The following is a 17,638-nucleotide window of genomic DNA, read 5'->3' on the forward strand; positions in this document are numbered from 1 at the left end:
TTACAGCCGTGTCTGTAACAATTGCCTGTAAAATATATCCAGTTATTTGAATTTCATTGGCCATGTTTAGACTCCCTGTCATGTTTCTGTAAACATGGACAGGGACATGCTGGGGGTCCTAACACTGGAAAACTACACACCACACAGTTCTGCTGGCAACCAGGCGGGTGTGACTTCTATGGAGAGAGTGTGACTATTAAGTATTTTGGCATTGGAGTTGCAAAAGTGTTTTTATTTAAAGAACAAAAAAAATCTACACAAAAAAAAAGAGGGTTTTCAAGAAGTTTTTTCTGGAAACGCATTGGACACCTGCAAGGTGTGACATTTTTTTAAACAAAAAATACTCTTAGCGGAGTTATGTCACCATTACAAAAATGTAAAGGAGTTGTAATTAGCAATAAAAACAATTATCTGTGCCAGAAGAAGAAACTCATAAATAACAGAACCATTCAAGCCAGAGAGCTTTCTTTGAAAAGTGTGTATCGAGGACTAAAAACACATCCTGAATAGAGGCTAGTGACATGCACAGTCATCGCGAGCTGACCAGAGATAAGCTTCCCTGAACCACACAACTGGCAAACAACATCCTGTGCATCCCTCCCTCTCGACTACCCCCCACCTCTACACATATGACTTCTCCTCTGTCATCGCCATGTTAAATTATGGACTGTCTCATTTTGACAGCGGGGGGGGGGGGAACAAAGCGCAAATCTATCTATCCAAGCAGCCAAACAGTAGCGTGTATATAAAGCTCAGACCCCTCCGTCATCAAGGTCCGCAAGCTTTCAGATTCTCGGAAGGAGAAAGTGAACAGCAGAAATCAATTTTGACCTGATTTTTACTTGAAGCAACGCTTACCAAACTGTACACCAGCAGGCTGAACTGGGTCTGCTGGCTGCTTGAGTCGTAGTTGTTTCCATGGCAACCACTGGACCAACTGAACACAAGCACTGAGGGAGACACTTAGCAATGCTGTTTATTCCCCATCATTCTCAGAAGTGATGCTGAACTAATTACTAATTTTCCAGTGCTCTCATTGGTCTACAGATTAAATCTGTACCCATGTAATCCTCACACGTAAATACAAACAAGTGAAATGTATTTATGTGGAGAAACAATTACGCAATGTGGGATCATATCACATTCAGGAGTATTAATGCTTACATTTTGATACACTGCAACCTCTCTGGAGCCTTGTGGTGTGTGTGTGTGTGTGTGTGTGTGTGTGTGTGCATGTGCGTGTGTGTGCGCGTGTGATCCCATCGGTCAGCAACCATCCTGTTCGTGAGCAAAGTGTACATGTGAGAGGTATCCTTGTTAAAATGCTGCTGCCGCGTTAAACACACAAATTATTTATCAAGGAGGCTGTGAACAGGACTGCGTGGGGAGAATATGGGATTCTCCTCCAATCACACCACCTCTTCCTTCACTTATACTGGGTGTCTTATTCTATAGCTGCAGCTTTGCACAGGTGATTGCCACACGCTGACACTCCCTCTACTGGGAGCCAAGTACAAGGTTATTCAGGCACCGGGAGCTGATGTTAAACTGTGAACAGCCGATAGGGTGTGAGATTTGCTCTGATTAAAATGTTGTTGTTTTTTCTCTCTGTGTAACATCCTGGAAATTTCAAAATTGAGTAAACAGCCATTTGGAAAGTTTGACGTGAGAACAAAGTGGATAAGCACATTACTACACATTGTAGCACATTATTATTTCAACTATATTACCTTATCTTGTTTACTTAATAAAAACACTTAGTGGGAGCTTGACAAAGAGACCTGTGAAACATATTGACTAGGTACTTGATTCGCCCTCTGTGGTTTTTAATGAGCTTTTAGGGGCTTAACCCACCAAATCTGCAGTGGTCAAAGATCTGTTCCAAAATGCATTATCCTATGCTTTATTAATGCGCAATTAGTATCTATGAATATACAGTATCAGCCTTCAGGGTATGTGTAAATGCAGGCCCATGTGTATGCAGAGAAAAGGGGGTTAGAGTGACATGCCTGCTGCTCTGACGCAGGCTCTGATAAGACTGTTCCATGTGACGCAACAGTTAGCAGAAACGCCAAAGGCTGTGTATTTTTAGTAATTGGTCTTTGACCTCTCACACCATTTGTGTTAGCAACATCCAAACAACAATGCTAGACATTGCCGGGGACCAAAAAGCAAATAATGCCGGGGTGACGAATGTACAATATTGAGGAGTTTCAATGACAAAATGAAAATAAAAAAGTAAACAGAGTGGTGTGTATGAAATGTGCTTGGGCTTTACTGGTGCATTTTTCGGATTTAATCCTGGACAGAAGCAGGCACTATTCATGTCAGTGTTCACACTCAAATAGACACCCACACAATAGGCAGGACAACAGTTTTGTGACGTTGCTTCCCAAAGAAAAACAAACAGCAGCAATTCTGACAAACATTCAATAGAGACTAGAGAGGAAGGTGACAACCATAACAAAGCATTGGATGGTGTGCGTGTGTGTGTGTGTGTGTGTGTGTGTGTGTGTGTGTGTGTGCGTGTGTCTATTGATGGGTGGGACATGCACAAGTGTTTGAACCGTTCTGCTATGGCTAATTGATTTTAGCTGAGGAGTCTGAGGATCACAGAAACAAAAAAACGTGAGCAGTTACAGCAGAGTGAAGCTCACATGTAACAGGACGTCTCCATTACAAAACCACTTGTTACCATAATGTTCGAGCTTTGGTAGATTGATTGTTTGTTCTGAAAGCAGATCTGTGTATAACAAGGTTCAAATTTACTGTAGTTTATGGTGTGAGCGTGTACAATAAGATGCTCAAAGTGAAGCTGAGAACAGACACACTTCAATTCTACCGCATGCAGGTGTAAAAAAACACATCCCAAACAACACAAAGAGCAATACAGGAAACATCCAGATATGTTTTGAAAGTTTTGAAGGGATTAACGGGCCATACATTTCAAGAGATGAACATGAAATACCTCTCATGTAACCGACACACACCATTGAGACGTTTGCTAGAGCCTCAGATTATTCTGGTCTTACACAATATGAATAAAAACAGGATAACAACCCTGAAAACAATTCAATTCCTCATACTAATGTCCATTTTTCTTGTACAAATCAAGTTCAAAATTTTGTGAGATATTTATTTTATATTTATTTATATACTATGGTATATTTTGGCCCAAAAAATATGATATGGTATTTTGACGACTACATTCTTTGTGGACGTCTTGAATTAAGTTGGTATTTTCTTTAGAGTTTTGAAAGACTGTATGGTAATAAATTAAAAAATGTCCTGTTATGTCATTCTCTAAAGACTGATTGTCTTACTAGTCTCTGATTTGGAGCACTTGTTTTGGACTGCATACTGTGAGTCACTGACAATGTAATTTAGTAGAGTACCTTTCGTAGGGCAGCTTTCTTGTCAAAATGTCAGACAGTAAGTGTATATGGCTTCACTCCTCAAGCAAGTTGTAATGTTTTGAACAGAATTTAAAACAATTTGGTTACAAAGTAAATATACACTAAATCAATTGAATGCTATGTTACAAAACAATAAGAACACAATTGCTCACAAAAAAACTAGATCATGTGAAGGTTTTTTTCATCTTTAAACCTCTGAATCTGAATCTTTCCTGTGCAAGATTAAATATTTAGGACTACAGAATTTATATTTGTTGATTTTAACCAAAACAAATTTTATTGTCACATACCCTATTTATAACTGCTTTCACATCCATATTGTGCTACATTCCTCTTATGTTTAAGTTGTATGTTGTTCATACATACAGCTTCAACACATGTAAATGGAAATTATCTGAAATAAATAGCCTAAGCCTTTTTTTTTTTTTTAAATGTATCTCTCAGAAAGCTCCTTCAATTGTTTTCAACAATAACTCATTAAAAGAGCAAGGGAGAGAGGGGGAGTGCGATGGACGTATGCTACTCACACATTGACGGCTGACTTATTATGAATGGGTCCAGCACGCAGGATGGTGAATGGGTCCAGCACAGGTCAAATGGCGGGTCAGCAGAGTTACACACGTTGTGTGTATGAAATGATTGTATCGTCAGTGCGCTGCAGTTTTATGAACTATGATATTCTGGCCATGGGTCACATCTCTCGCCCAGGTCCGTCAGGCTCCGTCTCACACGCTAATACTCTACGAACGGATGTTAGTGGCATTCAATAACTTCTTCTGTGTTTTTTGCAGTGGCCGCCGCGATAGCAGAGTTACCAGGTTTGCCTCTTATACTTAACAATAAACAGCTGTGTTAATAGCAATTAAAACTGTGGACAAATGACAGCAGTGTAGACCGGTGCTGTATCCGCTGTGTCTCTTCTTGTTGCTGGGGAGCCGTGTGTGAGTGAATGGGGGCGGGAGGAGAGATCCAAACACAGGCACGGCTTTACAGAAGAAATGGGTCATGTAACGCAAAATTAAACCATATCGATATAAACAACATTGGTTTGTTTGTGGAGAGGGAGCAGATGCGAGGACATTAGATGCCCCGGTGCGACCTAGAGGAAAAATGTTGGTCGCACCCTAGAGCCCTGTGAGCTAACAGACACTAACTGGCACTGGTCACTGCTGTTGTCTGAAAAACAACACAGACGGGACAAAATGTTGTGTTTACTGGTAAACTGGTGAACCTTGTGACCGACGTATAAACAACTGCTATCTGTTGTGGAATTCCCCCCCCCCCTAGAAACTAAGCTGCGCGGTGCAGGGAACAACTCTGACTGGCTCATGATCAGACAGTGGTTTACGGAGTGGTAGATTGGCTTTGCAAAAAAAAAAACGGAGCGTTCTATGAATGGAATGACAGATTTAAAATATTGTTTGATTTTGCAAATTTGATCATAGGAAGCCAAAATCTAATTGCCAAAAATTAATTGTGCAGCCCTACTACATAAGCAACAATCTAAATTAAAGTTTGGAAAACGAAGATACTTATTAAACTAGAGCTGGGCAATATATGGATATTATATTGACATCGAGATATGACTCTAGATATCGTTTTAGATTTTAATATCATAATATGGGTTGTCTTTTCATGGTTTTAAAGTCTGAATTACAGTAAAGTTATCTCATTTTCTAAACTTACCAAACTGTTGTAACTGCTGTATTATTTGCTTTTACCCACTTAGTCATTATATCCACTTTACTGATGATTATTTATCAAAAAGTCTATTGTGTAAATATTTTGTAAAAGCACCAATAGTCAATATTGAGGTATTTGCTCAAAAATATTGTGATATTTGATTTTCTCCATATCGCCCAGCCCTTTATTAAACCATGTTGATCAATCTGATCTGCTAATGAGAGCATGCTATCTCGAGGCCCACTGATGTCTTCCATTATGGCCGCACTCTCACGTCGCCAGCCTTTTCTGCCCACGGCTTTGTTCTGAATGAGAGAGATAGCCACGCCCCCTGATTTTCATATCCGAACGAAAATGGAGAGGAAAATCAATAAATGTGGCATCAGGAAATAAAAGTTCACGTGGAAATGTGTGAAAAGTCTCTTGAAATAAACGTGGACTTATGAAATAAAAGTACCATGAAATAAGTAAAAGTGAAACCTTTTAATATATTTATTTAACTAATTAATTCCATTGTTAATTAATATTAACATTTATTTAATTATTTATTGCCTCATTTATTTATTTCATGATGTTTTTCAAAGTCATATTTATTTATTTAATATATATATTGTTTAAAATAAATAGGAAAATACATGATTTTGGGAAGGGGCATTTAAAAACCACACATTGCTGGTCATTACTAATTTAACTCAGCAATCCCCCTGAGTCATGAAACTACAGTCGGATATACAAATGGGACAAACATCATTCACTGCACGGATTATAGATTAAGAAGCGACTCCTACTTTTTCAGAAATCAACTTGCACTCATGATGGAGGAGAAACGGCACAGATTCCTTCTCAATTCCCCGTTTAAATCTGCAGTGCGAGCAAACAGAAGTTGGCAACATAAAGACAGAAAAGAGGATCTGTATTTACATAAGTCCTCATACACAACTTCATCATTATCTGTGAGGTTAATGAGTTATTGGAAAAAGAGGAAATACTTGCACACAACCGTGAAACAGTAATTGATGACATTGTTTTACTGTGTCACATTAAGTACACAGGCAACCTTAGGAATAAACAGCAGTGCAGGGCCACAGCGATCTCATGGCATTCATTCAGTTAATGAGGGCAAACAACGTTGGAGCCTGTGATGGATTATACTATGGTATATCATGCATGATGTTACAGAGCACACAGCAGTTACTAAGTTCCCACAAATGCCTAACCTAGTCCTGTGCTTCTGTTATTAATTTATAATAAAGATCACAATACTTTAACAAAGTGATTTGTCTTTAAATCACTTGTTTGGGTCGTTGTAGTCCGGCTAACACGTGAGAGGATATGTTACTGAACCTTACAGTTATGGATTAACCCTTACAGTGACAATCAGTGATTCATCGTTATGTCCTATATCCCCCTATTGTTTTCATGTAATGTCTTTCCTATTATGTTTTTCATAACTTTCCCCTAGAGAGACGGCAGTTGTGAAACAACTATGGCTATATAGCTGTCTTTCCCCCCACCACCAGTCTGCCTCATCCTTGTCACCCCACCCTTGGAGAAAAGTACAAAGCGTCCCCTGTGTGAGAGCACAGAGACCTGAGTGATACTGCTTTATATCATGGCATTCTCCCACTGTCACACAACGGCACACACTCGCACACACAAACAGCCGTCCAGCCGGGGCGGTTAATTCAGCCAGCTGACCTTCAGCAAGACCCCAGGTCTTTGGCATAAACGCACAAACAACACACTGTACAAAAGACCCATAAGTTGCAGAATACATGTAAATACACAAATAAAACTTGGTGATGAAAACACAGTAGAGCAAGCTAGGGCTGCAACTGACGGTTACGTCACTTTAATTTTGATTATTTTCTCAATCAATCGATTTGGTCAAGAAAAGTCAGAAGACGGTCAAAAAAATGTTAATCGGTGTGACCAGTGACCAGTGTGATCAGATTTGAGATGACGTCCTCAAATGTGTTGTTTTGTCCACAAGTCAAAGGTTTTCAGTTTACTGTCATAGAGGAGTGAATAACTATAATAGATTCACATTTAAGGAGCTGGAATCAGCAACGTTTTACCTTTTTTTAATAAAAAATAACTCAAACGGATTTATCGATTATCAAAATAGTTGCCAATTAATTTAATAGTTGACAGCTAGTCCTAATCAATTGCTCTTTGCAGCTCTACAGCAACCTATACACTGCATCCGCTGTGTTGCCAGTTCATGTGGCATAAACATTGTGACATAGGAAATATTTTAACATGACATGTTTCGTCTTACATTGCAACATAACAGTGTGTCCAGTTCAGTCAGAATACAGTAATCTTTAACACTATATCACGATTTTTAGTTTTCTGATTTAATTACTTCTTAAACCTCAATGTTTTCAATTTTCTACTTAAAGTAGCTTCACATTTTGATGAAATATTTTATAGGCCTGCATCTAACAATTATTTAAATCTATTTTCGTGTTTCATCAAAGAATCGTTTGATCTGTAGAATGTCAGAAAATGGTAATAACAAATGCCCGTCACAATTTAATTAAATCCAACATAAGGTTTGAATGACTTGTTTTGTCTGACCATACAGCAAATCCTCACAACTGAGGATCTTACAGTTAGCAATGTTTAGTATTTTTGCTTAAAAGATGTCTGAAATGATGAACACAGTGAAGGATTTAGCAGCTAAACAGCCAAATATTTCCCTCAAGATTTGGCGGAAACCAAAATCAAGCTATAAGGAGAGCGTGTGGCCACAAAGACAACAGAACTTGTTTTCTATCATGTATATTTGCAATATGGCTTAAGCTAGATTTACAAAACACACTGAGCCTGTTCATCCTATGAAAGACCACTATTAGCTAGACGCAGGGAATTTAAACATGTCCATGCCTCTTCTTACTCATGAAAACTCAAAAACATGCTTTATGTTGAAACATTAGTTGCTATAGCTAATCAAAAAGCTTCAACTATAACAGTTTGCTCCAGACCTCATCACTCCAGAAAGTTAAAGTTATCTGGATTTGAACAATGCTTAGCTATACAAGATGCAATTGTGCAGATAATTGACTCACCAAATGGTCTGTGAGTTAGGAGGTGGAACATAGAACTTGATCAGAGTAAACTAAACTTCATTCATTAACTTAAACTATAAAACAAAATGCTTATATATACTGTCCAAGAGATATATAACATAACCAAAAGGAAAACTGATTGCAGAACTGTCGTTTCCACCCTGTTCACTGTTACTGTCAATTGAGGTCACCCATAGTCAAACATTCAGACATCAACCTTCTCTTACCTGTTTCCAGAGGAACTTGTCTTCCTGATTGATCTGCCAGGTGGTGACCACGTGTATGATGGACAGCACTGCTCCACTTAGCACCGCCGCTCTCATCCTCACAGGTAGCAGAGTGTAGATGATGTAGATAAAAAACACGGACCACCAGATGCCTTCGGAGGCGCTCCTGGGTGCCACCATGAGCACCCCAAACACCTGTACAGACAGCAAGACTCCAATCACCAGATAACTGACCATCCACATGTAGTCCTGGTGGAAGCCATTGCGGTTACACACTACCATAAGAGCCATGAAGAGCGCCATTGCGACCGAGAGGGCTGACGAATAAGCCACGTGAGGGGCGGCATGAACACAGTGGAAGGTCAGCATGATGCCGCACACGATCACAAGTACCCCCATGAGCATGGTCAAGGAGCTCTGGTTCAGCCTGAAGAAGTAACGCTGGTAAAGGCGCTCCAGTTTGCGGGACTGGAATTTTTTTGACTGGAACACTTGCACTACCCTGAGCCAACAGTCTGCAGCCGTCACCACCCCTGCTGCCCCATTGGGACCATCATCGCCCATGTCACCGCTTCCTCCATTACATCCCCCTTTCCTCTCTTTCAACGTGCCATCTTCAAAGCCCAAGTTGACAGATTTCAGCCCCACCCCTTCCCCGGGAGCCCCTCCTCTTTTGCCGTAGTGGTCCTCTTGCCATCCGCAACGGACGCCAAAGTTGCCCCCGCCTCCCAGGGCCCCAGTCACCCCTCCGCGGTGGTGCTGATGGAGGGGTGCTCCAGAGGGGGGCTCCATAGCATCTGGGTCCCGCAGACAGCTCATGTAACGCGGGTTGCAGAGAGATGAGCCTCCTTTCCGTTTGGACTTCTTGCCATTGCGCTCCCCCCACGCAGTCTTGCGGTCATCCACTCTTGCAACTAGGAAACCACTGAACCAGGACATTCTGTGTGAGCAGAGAGAAGAATGTTTAGTACAGCATCAGATGAAAGACAGATAAGAGCTATAACACTTATACCACATGAGAGGAACATGTCCTCCTTTGACTACTTGCAGGAGTTATTAATTTACCTGTTGGGGTTCTGGTACATGTCCCAGCCCTTTCCCCTGCAGCCGGTTCACTCATTTATCCCCGTGGACAAAATTTTGAAGTAGTGAGGAGGGGTTTGTAGAGGCCACACTGCAAGGCCACAAGGTGGGAGTAACTAGATGGGGTCAAAAGGCGTACCAGTCGCTTCACAATGCTTCAAATGTTTTGGCCAGGGTCAGTGAACAGAGACCAAGGTTGGTGAGAAGACCAGTCTCTGCGGCCAGGTCTATCTCCACCGCTTCTGCTGGGTCTAGAGGAAAAATCAAACACATACAGTAAACTGTATAAAAGCCAATGCACAAATAGGTCTGGGATGGTGTCATGGCTCAAATGTAAGCAGAAGCAGATGTTTTAGGTGAGAAACATCAGATCATGATAGTAATGTGGATGTCTTGTGCAGTCTACCATTAATGCCAACAGGTGTGACACACATTAAAATAGCTTGTTCACAACAGGCCTGACACATTTAAATGGCTTGTTGACATAGATCTGCTATCCCAAATCTGACAGGAAATAAAATGCATCATTATTTGCTAAATGTACAAAAATCCCATTTCCTGGACAACCGGACACACTTGAGATTTCATCTCATAATGACAGAAAGATTAATAGAAGAAGAACAAGCTACTTTCAAAACTATGGGGGAGGATATGACCCAAAAATAGCTTGGGTTTCTTTAAAGGAGAATTCCGGTCAATTCCAACACATATCTCTGTTGTTCGTAAATTTGGAGTACTGTCAGTAGAGAGAAAAAAAAAAACAATAGGTGCTGCTTACACCGTGTTATCCTCCTGCTAACATTAGCACCCAACAGGCTTAAACAGGGCAAGTTTTAAATGTGCTTTTGGTCTCTAAACATGTTCAAAATGTCATTACAAGTGCTTACCCATGTGAAGTGATTTCTTCCAAGTGAACACACAAATGCATGAAAGTTGTGTTAATTCAGCTCTGTTTAGATCCAGTGTTGATACTGCAAGGAGTGATTTTGGATCGTCTACAAACCGAAAAGAAATACAAACATATTTTCAAAATTAAGCATTTGCTTAAAGTAAGTGCTTTAGTACAACTAGCAGGAGACAAGTTATAATTGAGGTATACAGTAAGTTTGGAGACACTACCTTATCTAATCATTAAATTGATAGCCTACATATTTTTGTTTTGTCTCTTTTCTGTGTTGTAGTTTCTAGACGGCCCCTAAGCTCTCTAACTCTAACACCGGAACTAAACACAGCTGAATTAGCACAACTTTCATGCATTACTTTTACATCTACTGCAGTCAGAGTCACTGTGTTTACTAGGAAGGAATCACTTCACATGGGTAGGCACTTTTAATGTCATTTTGAACATGTTAAGAGGCTAAAAACACATTTAAAACATGCCCTGTTTAAACCTGTTGGGTGCTAACTCTAGCAGGAGGATAACACGGTGTAGACAGCACTCCAAATTTACAAACAACAGAGCTACGTGTTGGGTGGTGAACAAGAACTTGCTCAATTTGACCCCCGTACAAAAACACACCCTCTAGTTACTAGAGTCTAGTATTTAACAGACAGCAGCATTTTGGAGTCAGTTGGGCTGAAGATAAAGAGTGACTCCTTCAAGCTCTGTTTATTATCACAATCAATGATAAAAGACAAGTAATAAATACAGATAAATGCCACTGGACAACAGAACACTGTCAAGACAAATATCAAGGCAGTCATGGGAAACACAGCATGACAGGATCTGTGGGCCCTGCAGCATTAAACCAAAAGTTGTTGTAAAAATTACTAGAAAATCAAGTTCCTTCCCTTTTAGCATTATATAACATCTATATCACAGAGATACGTGTAATTGTATCAGTTGGTTGTTGCTGGATGAAATCTATGTGTAAAGATGCCCTATGAGCACAAAAGAAGGACAGAAAGTGTTAACAGCATGTGACTGAATAGCGTTTTAAATTCTACTCTCCGTTTTATCGTAATCTTTAAATTAAACTTTTTCTAAAAAAACGTCTGCTGGACATTCCTGTCTGTTTGATATTGTAGATGGTGTTTGACTTAGTTTAGTTTTTTTTTTATATGTACCATTAATGTATGAAAGTTTATATCTAATGGTATGTTTTATACCATTACCATACCCTACCCCTTATTAAGTGGCCTGGGTTTCAACCAAATGAGACTGATCTACATTAAATACAGTTCTTTTGTGTTTCTATTATGAGTTATACACTAAGTCAGTCATGGTGGACCGCTGACTATATTTTTGTAGTGCCATTAAAATATTCCCCTATAGGTATCTAAGGACTTACTTTCTTTGATATCCAAATGAAAGTCGCATTTTATAGTATCTATGTCTCCAATGGTAGGCTACTATAACGAACATACAGCATTTTTATAATAGTAGTTAATATAATAATAGTAACGTAGTGTGGTCTTTTGCGTCCTGATTGTCTTTTGCGTCCTGACATCATCCACATATGCCTGGGCAACTGCTACCAGCTGATCTTACCAGGCCTCCACACACCCTGAGCTCCATACAGTGCAGAGACACAGACACAACGCAGCCGCTGCAGCCGCTTCTGTTGAAGCAAAAATAGCATTTCCTCGCTATATCTTGCCTGCATGCGCCTTCTCTGGCACATATCAGTCCAAGCCGTACCGCCCCCCCCCCCCGCAAACACACACACACACACACACACACACACACACCTCCCCTCTTTCTCCTCGTCCCTGACTCCCTGCACAAGGTCGACCAGCTTGTACCCATTTGCAATCGTCGCGGTGTTGCCACTCGCTTGTGTGTGTGTGTGTGTGTGTGTGTGTGTGTGTGTGTGTGTGTGTGTGTGTGTGTGTGTGTTGTGTTTGCATGGTGCTTGGCTGTAGCCTACTCTCCAGTTTCCCCCACTAGCGTTGGGAGAAGGGAGGGGAAGCGGAGAAGGGAAGGCGGAGGTTACTATTCCTAGGGGACATTTTCAACCGGACAGCCGCTACACTGGCGTTACAGCCACAGACAGCGAACGTAAAGTAATTCATTGTGGGCTTGATGTTTGACAAGTCCGAAGCTGTGTTTGCATCAATCTCTCTCTGTGGCTCAGTGTTCATCCAGATGATACAGATGCGAAAATAGGTATGCAACGCGCTGTATACGCATTTTTTTCATTTCATTTCATTGCATTATGTGCGGGTGATGTGTTTGCGATCCGGTGTATAAATGCACAGGCGGGCCGTGTGTAAGGGCCCGCATTCAAACAGCGCAGGCTTCTTGTTACATAATACCATGGCCTTTGTGACAACCATAGCGGGGACCATAAAACCATTCCGTTGATTTCGATAGTGCAAATTAAGACACAAACACGCCTCTGTCAGCGATGTAACCTATTTTGTGCCATTGTCCTTCAGCCTGCAGCAAAACAAAAGCTTGCAGTTTACGTGTATTGACAAACATGAGTCTTGGGTAAATAAACAGATATAACACGTTGCTGCTGCTGCACATTCCTCAGCATCAATTGATGGAGAACTAGCGGTGAATAAATACTCTATACCCCATCACCTACAAAGCCAATGGGTTCGTATAGCGGTAATGACATGGAGATGTTTAAGTTTAAAGTGATGTTATGAAAAATTATCTGCGGCTGATGTGCATCATGCAAATTGCGGTTTCCTAATGTAGCCAATTAACACCCCCCCCACCCCCACCCCCCACCCCCCCCCCAGGACTGTCAGTTGCAATAAGAAACAAAACGATGCCACCCCCAAAAAAGATATGTTGTAATTGGCCGCAAGTGGAAAACATGTACTAGCCGTGTATCCTATGCCACCAGCACCAGCGTGAAGCAGAGGCCTCACAGCAACTGTTGCCAGCTATGTCATTCACTCCGACAGACATGGTTGACAGAGTGGCAGATGCGTCTACGGTTCAGTGCAACAGCGTCTGAGACATTTGTGTGACAGGAGAACACATATTATGTTATATGTCGGCCTGCAGTGTGGAGCAGCAGTTGCAGTCAGAAAGACGGACTCACCGTGTTCATCTTCTTTTTCTATTCCCCGACAGGACCGCAGCAGTTAATCCGATTCGGCGTGGTTCTCGGTCGGAGCGGTCGGGGTGGAGGACCATAGCCTAACGTTAGCTGTCCAAGGATGGTCCGGTTAAATTGGTCACCCTGTGGTGGATCTCCTCCTGTCGTCTTCTCGCTCCACTCCCTTTCCTCTCCTCCCCCTGACCCTCTCGGCTCCAAGCACCACTGTCAAGACGGGGGAAATACAAACATCACACTTCCGGTTATTGTTTTTCAAATTAAAATCCTTCCAACCAGCAGATGTGACGGAAGTGGCCTATTCGCAGCCCAACAAGCAATCACTTAAAGAAATCACTTAAAGAAAAGGTCAATACGTCTATGTCTGCCCCCTCCCCAAAATAAAACTATTATAATTTTCTTTACATAAATACCAACATTTGCACCATAAATTGATGCAGAAAAGACTTAAAGAGTAGACTTAGACTTCTCTTTATTATTCCTTTTGGGACGACTCCCGCAACGAAATTGAAATTTACAGCATCCATTTTAGCAAGAATACAGTATAGAAGACAGTATAAAGATAATAATAACATTCATAATAATAATAACAACCTTTGGCTATAAAAAGACATAAAAAGACATTAACCATAAATGATCAGTCAAAAGTGTCAGTGTTGAATCAAGTGTTGAAGTGACAGGTGTGTATGTATGTATGTATGTATGTATGTATGCATGTATGTATCATGGATGTGTGTATGTATGGTCCTCTCTGATTAAAGATACTTTTTTTTTTTACTTGTATTGCCTTTATTGATAGGACAGATTCATTCAGATAAGTGAAAGAGAGCTGGAGATGACATGCAGCAAAGTCCCGAACCTGCGGCTGCTGCAACAAGGACTGGTGAGCTAACCAGGCGCCCCTCGTTATATGTCTATTTATATTTATTTTTTTCCTGTAAACTGTTCTTCTGTGTCATTCAGAGACAATTTCCAATAAAGCTGATTCTGATAAGAAATAAAAGTGTGCAGGTCTACTCCACACAGCCATATCATTTAAAAATCTTAATAATTTCGTGTTACAGCAGGGCTTTCTCTCGGCATGTAATCAAACGATTGCATCGACCATGTTTTGTTGCCTGTGGTGCTGCTCTAAAAAATAGCCATCATGTTTCGGCTTTTAGTTTGAAATACCATTCCCCTTAGTTCCGGTGTCAAGCTATTTAACTTCGGGTGAATTGACGCAGCTCACCTCCCTCAGCCCAGGCGCGCCGTTGCTCACAGTCACACCACTCTCATTCCCACTTTGGATCAGCACTCCCTCTAGAGGTGAAGCCGTGTCTGCAGCGAGCCCGCGCCGGTCAAACAGCACCAGCACGAGTCCCAGAAAGAGAAAAGTCATGTGGAGGAGAAAAAAGTCAGCTGACACCTTCATACTTTTTTACCTAGCCTAATTAAGTATGTAAACCTTGTTAAGCTGACATACAGCAGCAGTGAACTAAGTACTCAGATCCTTTACTAAAGTAAAAGTAACATCAGTGTAAACGTACTCAATATGTAAAATGGCCCCAGAATGTTACATTTAAGGTCTCAAAAGATGACATGTGCCTCAAGCCTAGTGGGCTCAGTTGCTTAGTTTTGTCCATTTCTTTAGCCAGATCACTGATAAACTTGTTGATACAATTTTAGTTTAAAAATCTAAAATATTATAAGTCTATAATAATACAAATACTACTACTACTACTACTACGAATAATAATAATAGTAATAGTAATAATAATAATAATTATAATAATAATAATAATAATAATAATAATAATAATAATAATAATAATAATACTGCAGTAAATTTGTTAAATTAAACCAAACTTATTACAGAATCTGGTTTATAAGAAAAGTCAGCGTTTATTTATTATTATTTATTGTCATCGTCTGCACTAAATCAGACATAATAGGGCCATGTTTACAAAAGGTGACAGGTGATAGGGGCCTTTTAAAAACTTATACAAGTTATACAAACAGAAATTAACAGAAAACAGTGAAAGGGTTACAATGGACAAAAATAGATAAAAGTAATCAGTTGACCATCAGCGGAAGGCAGGGTCGTCAACATTAGCAATAAGGAATATCACAACCTGTGAGGCAGGTCAAAGGTGAATAACCAGTCTGCTTGAGAGGGCCAGGGGACTGGTGACACAGACTGGACTGCTCAGAAAAAACAGTTTGGGAACTGGAAGCAGGTCCTCTCAGGGGCCTGCCTAGATGCTGGAGCAACAGGTGAGGTTACTCAGGAAGATGGCACAAAGGTAGTCTCACTCAATGTACATTGCTGCGATTTAGCCTGACATTGACGCGTCTCTCCATGGATGTCCCTCTCCTTCTGCTATCTCAGCTATCTATTTTGCAAGGGCACCGATACTGCATCCGGGTCTTGACGCTGCCCAGGAGGGTTGTGGCAATGTGAGACTAGCACAAAGGTAACCTGGTTCGAGACCTTTAATCATTGGCCACATCTCCAATTTGTTGAGTAATTGAGGCTCACAAGACTATAAAGCGGTAGAGATGAAAAACTGCATGGTGCTGGACAAACTGAACCAAGTTTTGTTGCATATCATGCCCCTTTCTCCCATTTTCAGTGTGCCACTAAACTCTATCTGTCCAATAAAAGCAAAAATGACAAAAGAAATAATATAATAAATCTTTACAACATATTGTGAAAGGCAATCGGATAGTGTACTATTGTAGTCTGTTTTAGAGTTTCAGGTTTACCTTTAGACTGTATGCATAAACATAATAACTTGGAATAGGTTTTGAGGAAGGGTAAATTAAATGGTGGAATGTAACCAAGTACATTTACTCAAGTACTGCATTTAAGCACAATTTATACTTCTACTCCACTACAATTCAGTGGCAAATATTATATTTTTTAACTCCACATTTAATAACTTTAGTTACTTTACAGATTCAGATTATTAATACAAAATACAATCAACAATTAAATGATGACGTATTAATAATAATAATAATAATAATAATATCAGGCTAATATAAAACTTTATTGATTCCCTTGGGAAGAAATTCACAAGCTAAAGTAATCAAAGTAGCTACACCTTGCAACATTTAAATGAGTATGCATCCATAGTATAATAGTAAAATAACATACATTATTCTAAAATAGGCCAGTCTGCATAATGAGCCCTTCAATTTTGTTACTTTAAGTAGATTTTGATGCTAATACTTTTTACTAGGAAAGTAAGTAAGTTAGTAAATTAGGACTTATTTTTAATGCATGACTTTTAGCCTGCTTGAAACAGAGTGTTTTGACAATGTTGTATTGATACTTCTTCCACCACTGGGTAAATATTAACAGCAACAAGTGTAATACTCTCTTTAACACAGTGATTATTAACATTGTCCAAAAGGTCTGTGATGTGTAACGTTAATCCATAGAATATTTACGGGTATAGCCTAGCTTAACAGTTTTGGCTTAGTATCAATACTGGAACACTGGGGAGATACCTAATGTTAGCATTGTCAAAAATAGCTACAGCAACAGCAACAACAACAACTCTAGCTAATTTATATATGTATTTTTAGGTGTAGAAATGGAAAATATTAAATTAGTTGAACTAGGACAGTTAATGTTAGCTAACTTACCCAATGGAGCTATTTCCTGACCAACTAGCTAGCTAGCTGAGTAAGTTAACGTTACGACTGCAGTGGGGTAGTGTTTGCTAGCTAACAAACAAGTAAGTCTAGCTAAGTTAAATAAGACCATTTTGGAGATGGAAGTTGTATTTTTCATTTTATAACGTTCCGCAGCCTAACTGCTTTAATATCAATGCCTATAGAGGATAAAGATGAATAACCCTAACACGTTTGACCACTGGGAGCATCGGAGCTTCAAACCAACACGCACCTTCCTAGCATAAACACGTTAGCCCTGGGCGCCTGGGTGGCTCAGGATTCAAGTCCGACCTGCTGTCGTTTGCTGCATGTCTTCCCCCTCTCTCACTCTCTCCCGTCTATTAAAGACTAAAATGCCCAAAAATAAAAATAAAATGACGTTTACCTTAAAAGTTGGTAGGCCTATGCTAACGTGTCAGCACAATTGGCTGTAAAATTAATATTAACTGTCTATGGTCATAGCGACCTGC

At 40.2% G+C, this 17,638-nt stretch overlaps 1 protein-coding gene across 3 annotated transcripts in view; it reads right to left on the reverse strand.

Moving 5' to 3' along the window:
* Positions 1 to 13,738, reverse strand: part of adcy6a (adenylate cyclase 6a) — a 39,554-nt gene extending 25,816 nt beyond the window's left edge. For all 3 annotated transcript variants that reach the window (XM_032521369.1, XM_032521370.1, XM_032521367.1), the window contains exons 1-3: positions 13,488 to 13,738; positions 9,466 to 9,734; positions 8,401 to 9,340 (exon numbers count right to left, since the gene is read on the reverse strand). In XM_032521369.1, the coding sequence (XP_032377260.1) occupies positions 8,401 to 9,340; positions 9,466 to 9,485 (960 nt within the window). In that variant the 5' untranslated portion in view covers positions 9,486 to 9,734; positions 13,488 to 13,738. The remainder of the gene's footprint in view (positions 1 to 8,400; positions 9,341 to 9,465; positions 9,735 to 13,487) is intronic.
* Positions 13,739 to 17,638: the final 3,900 nt, after the last annotated feature.

The sequence above is a fragment of the Etheostoma spectabile genome, chromosome 7 (genome assembly GCF_008692095.1).
Source record: "Etheostoma spectabile isolate EspeVRDwgs_2016 chromosome 7, UIUC_Espe_1.0, whole genome shotgun sequence".
In the NCBI taxonomy this organism is placed as follows: domain Eukaryota; kingdom Metazoa; phylum Chordata; class Actinopteri; order Perciformes; family Percidae; genus Etheostoma; species Etheostoma spectabile.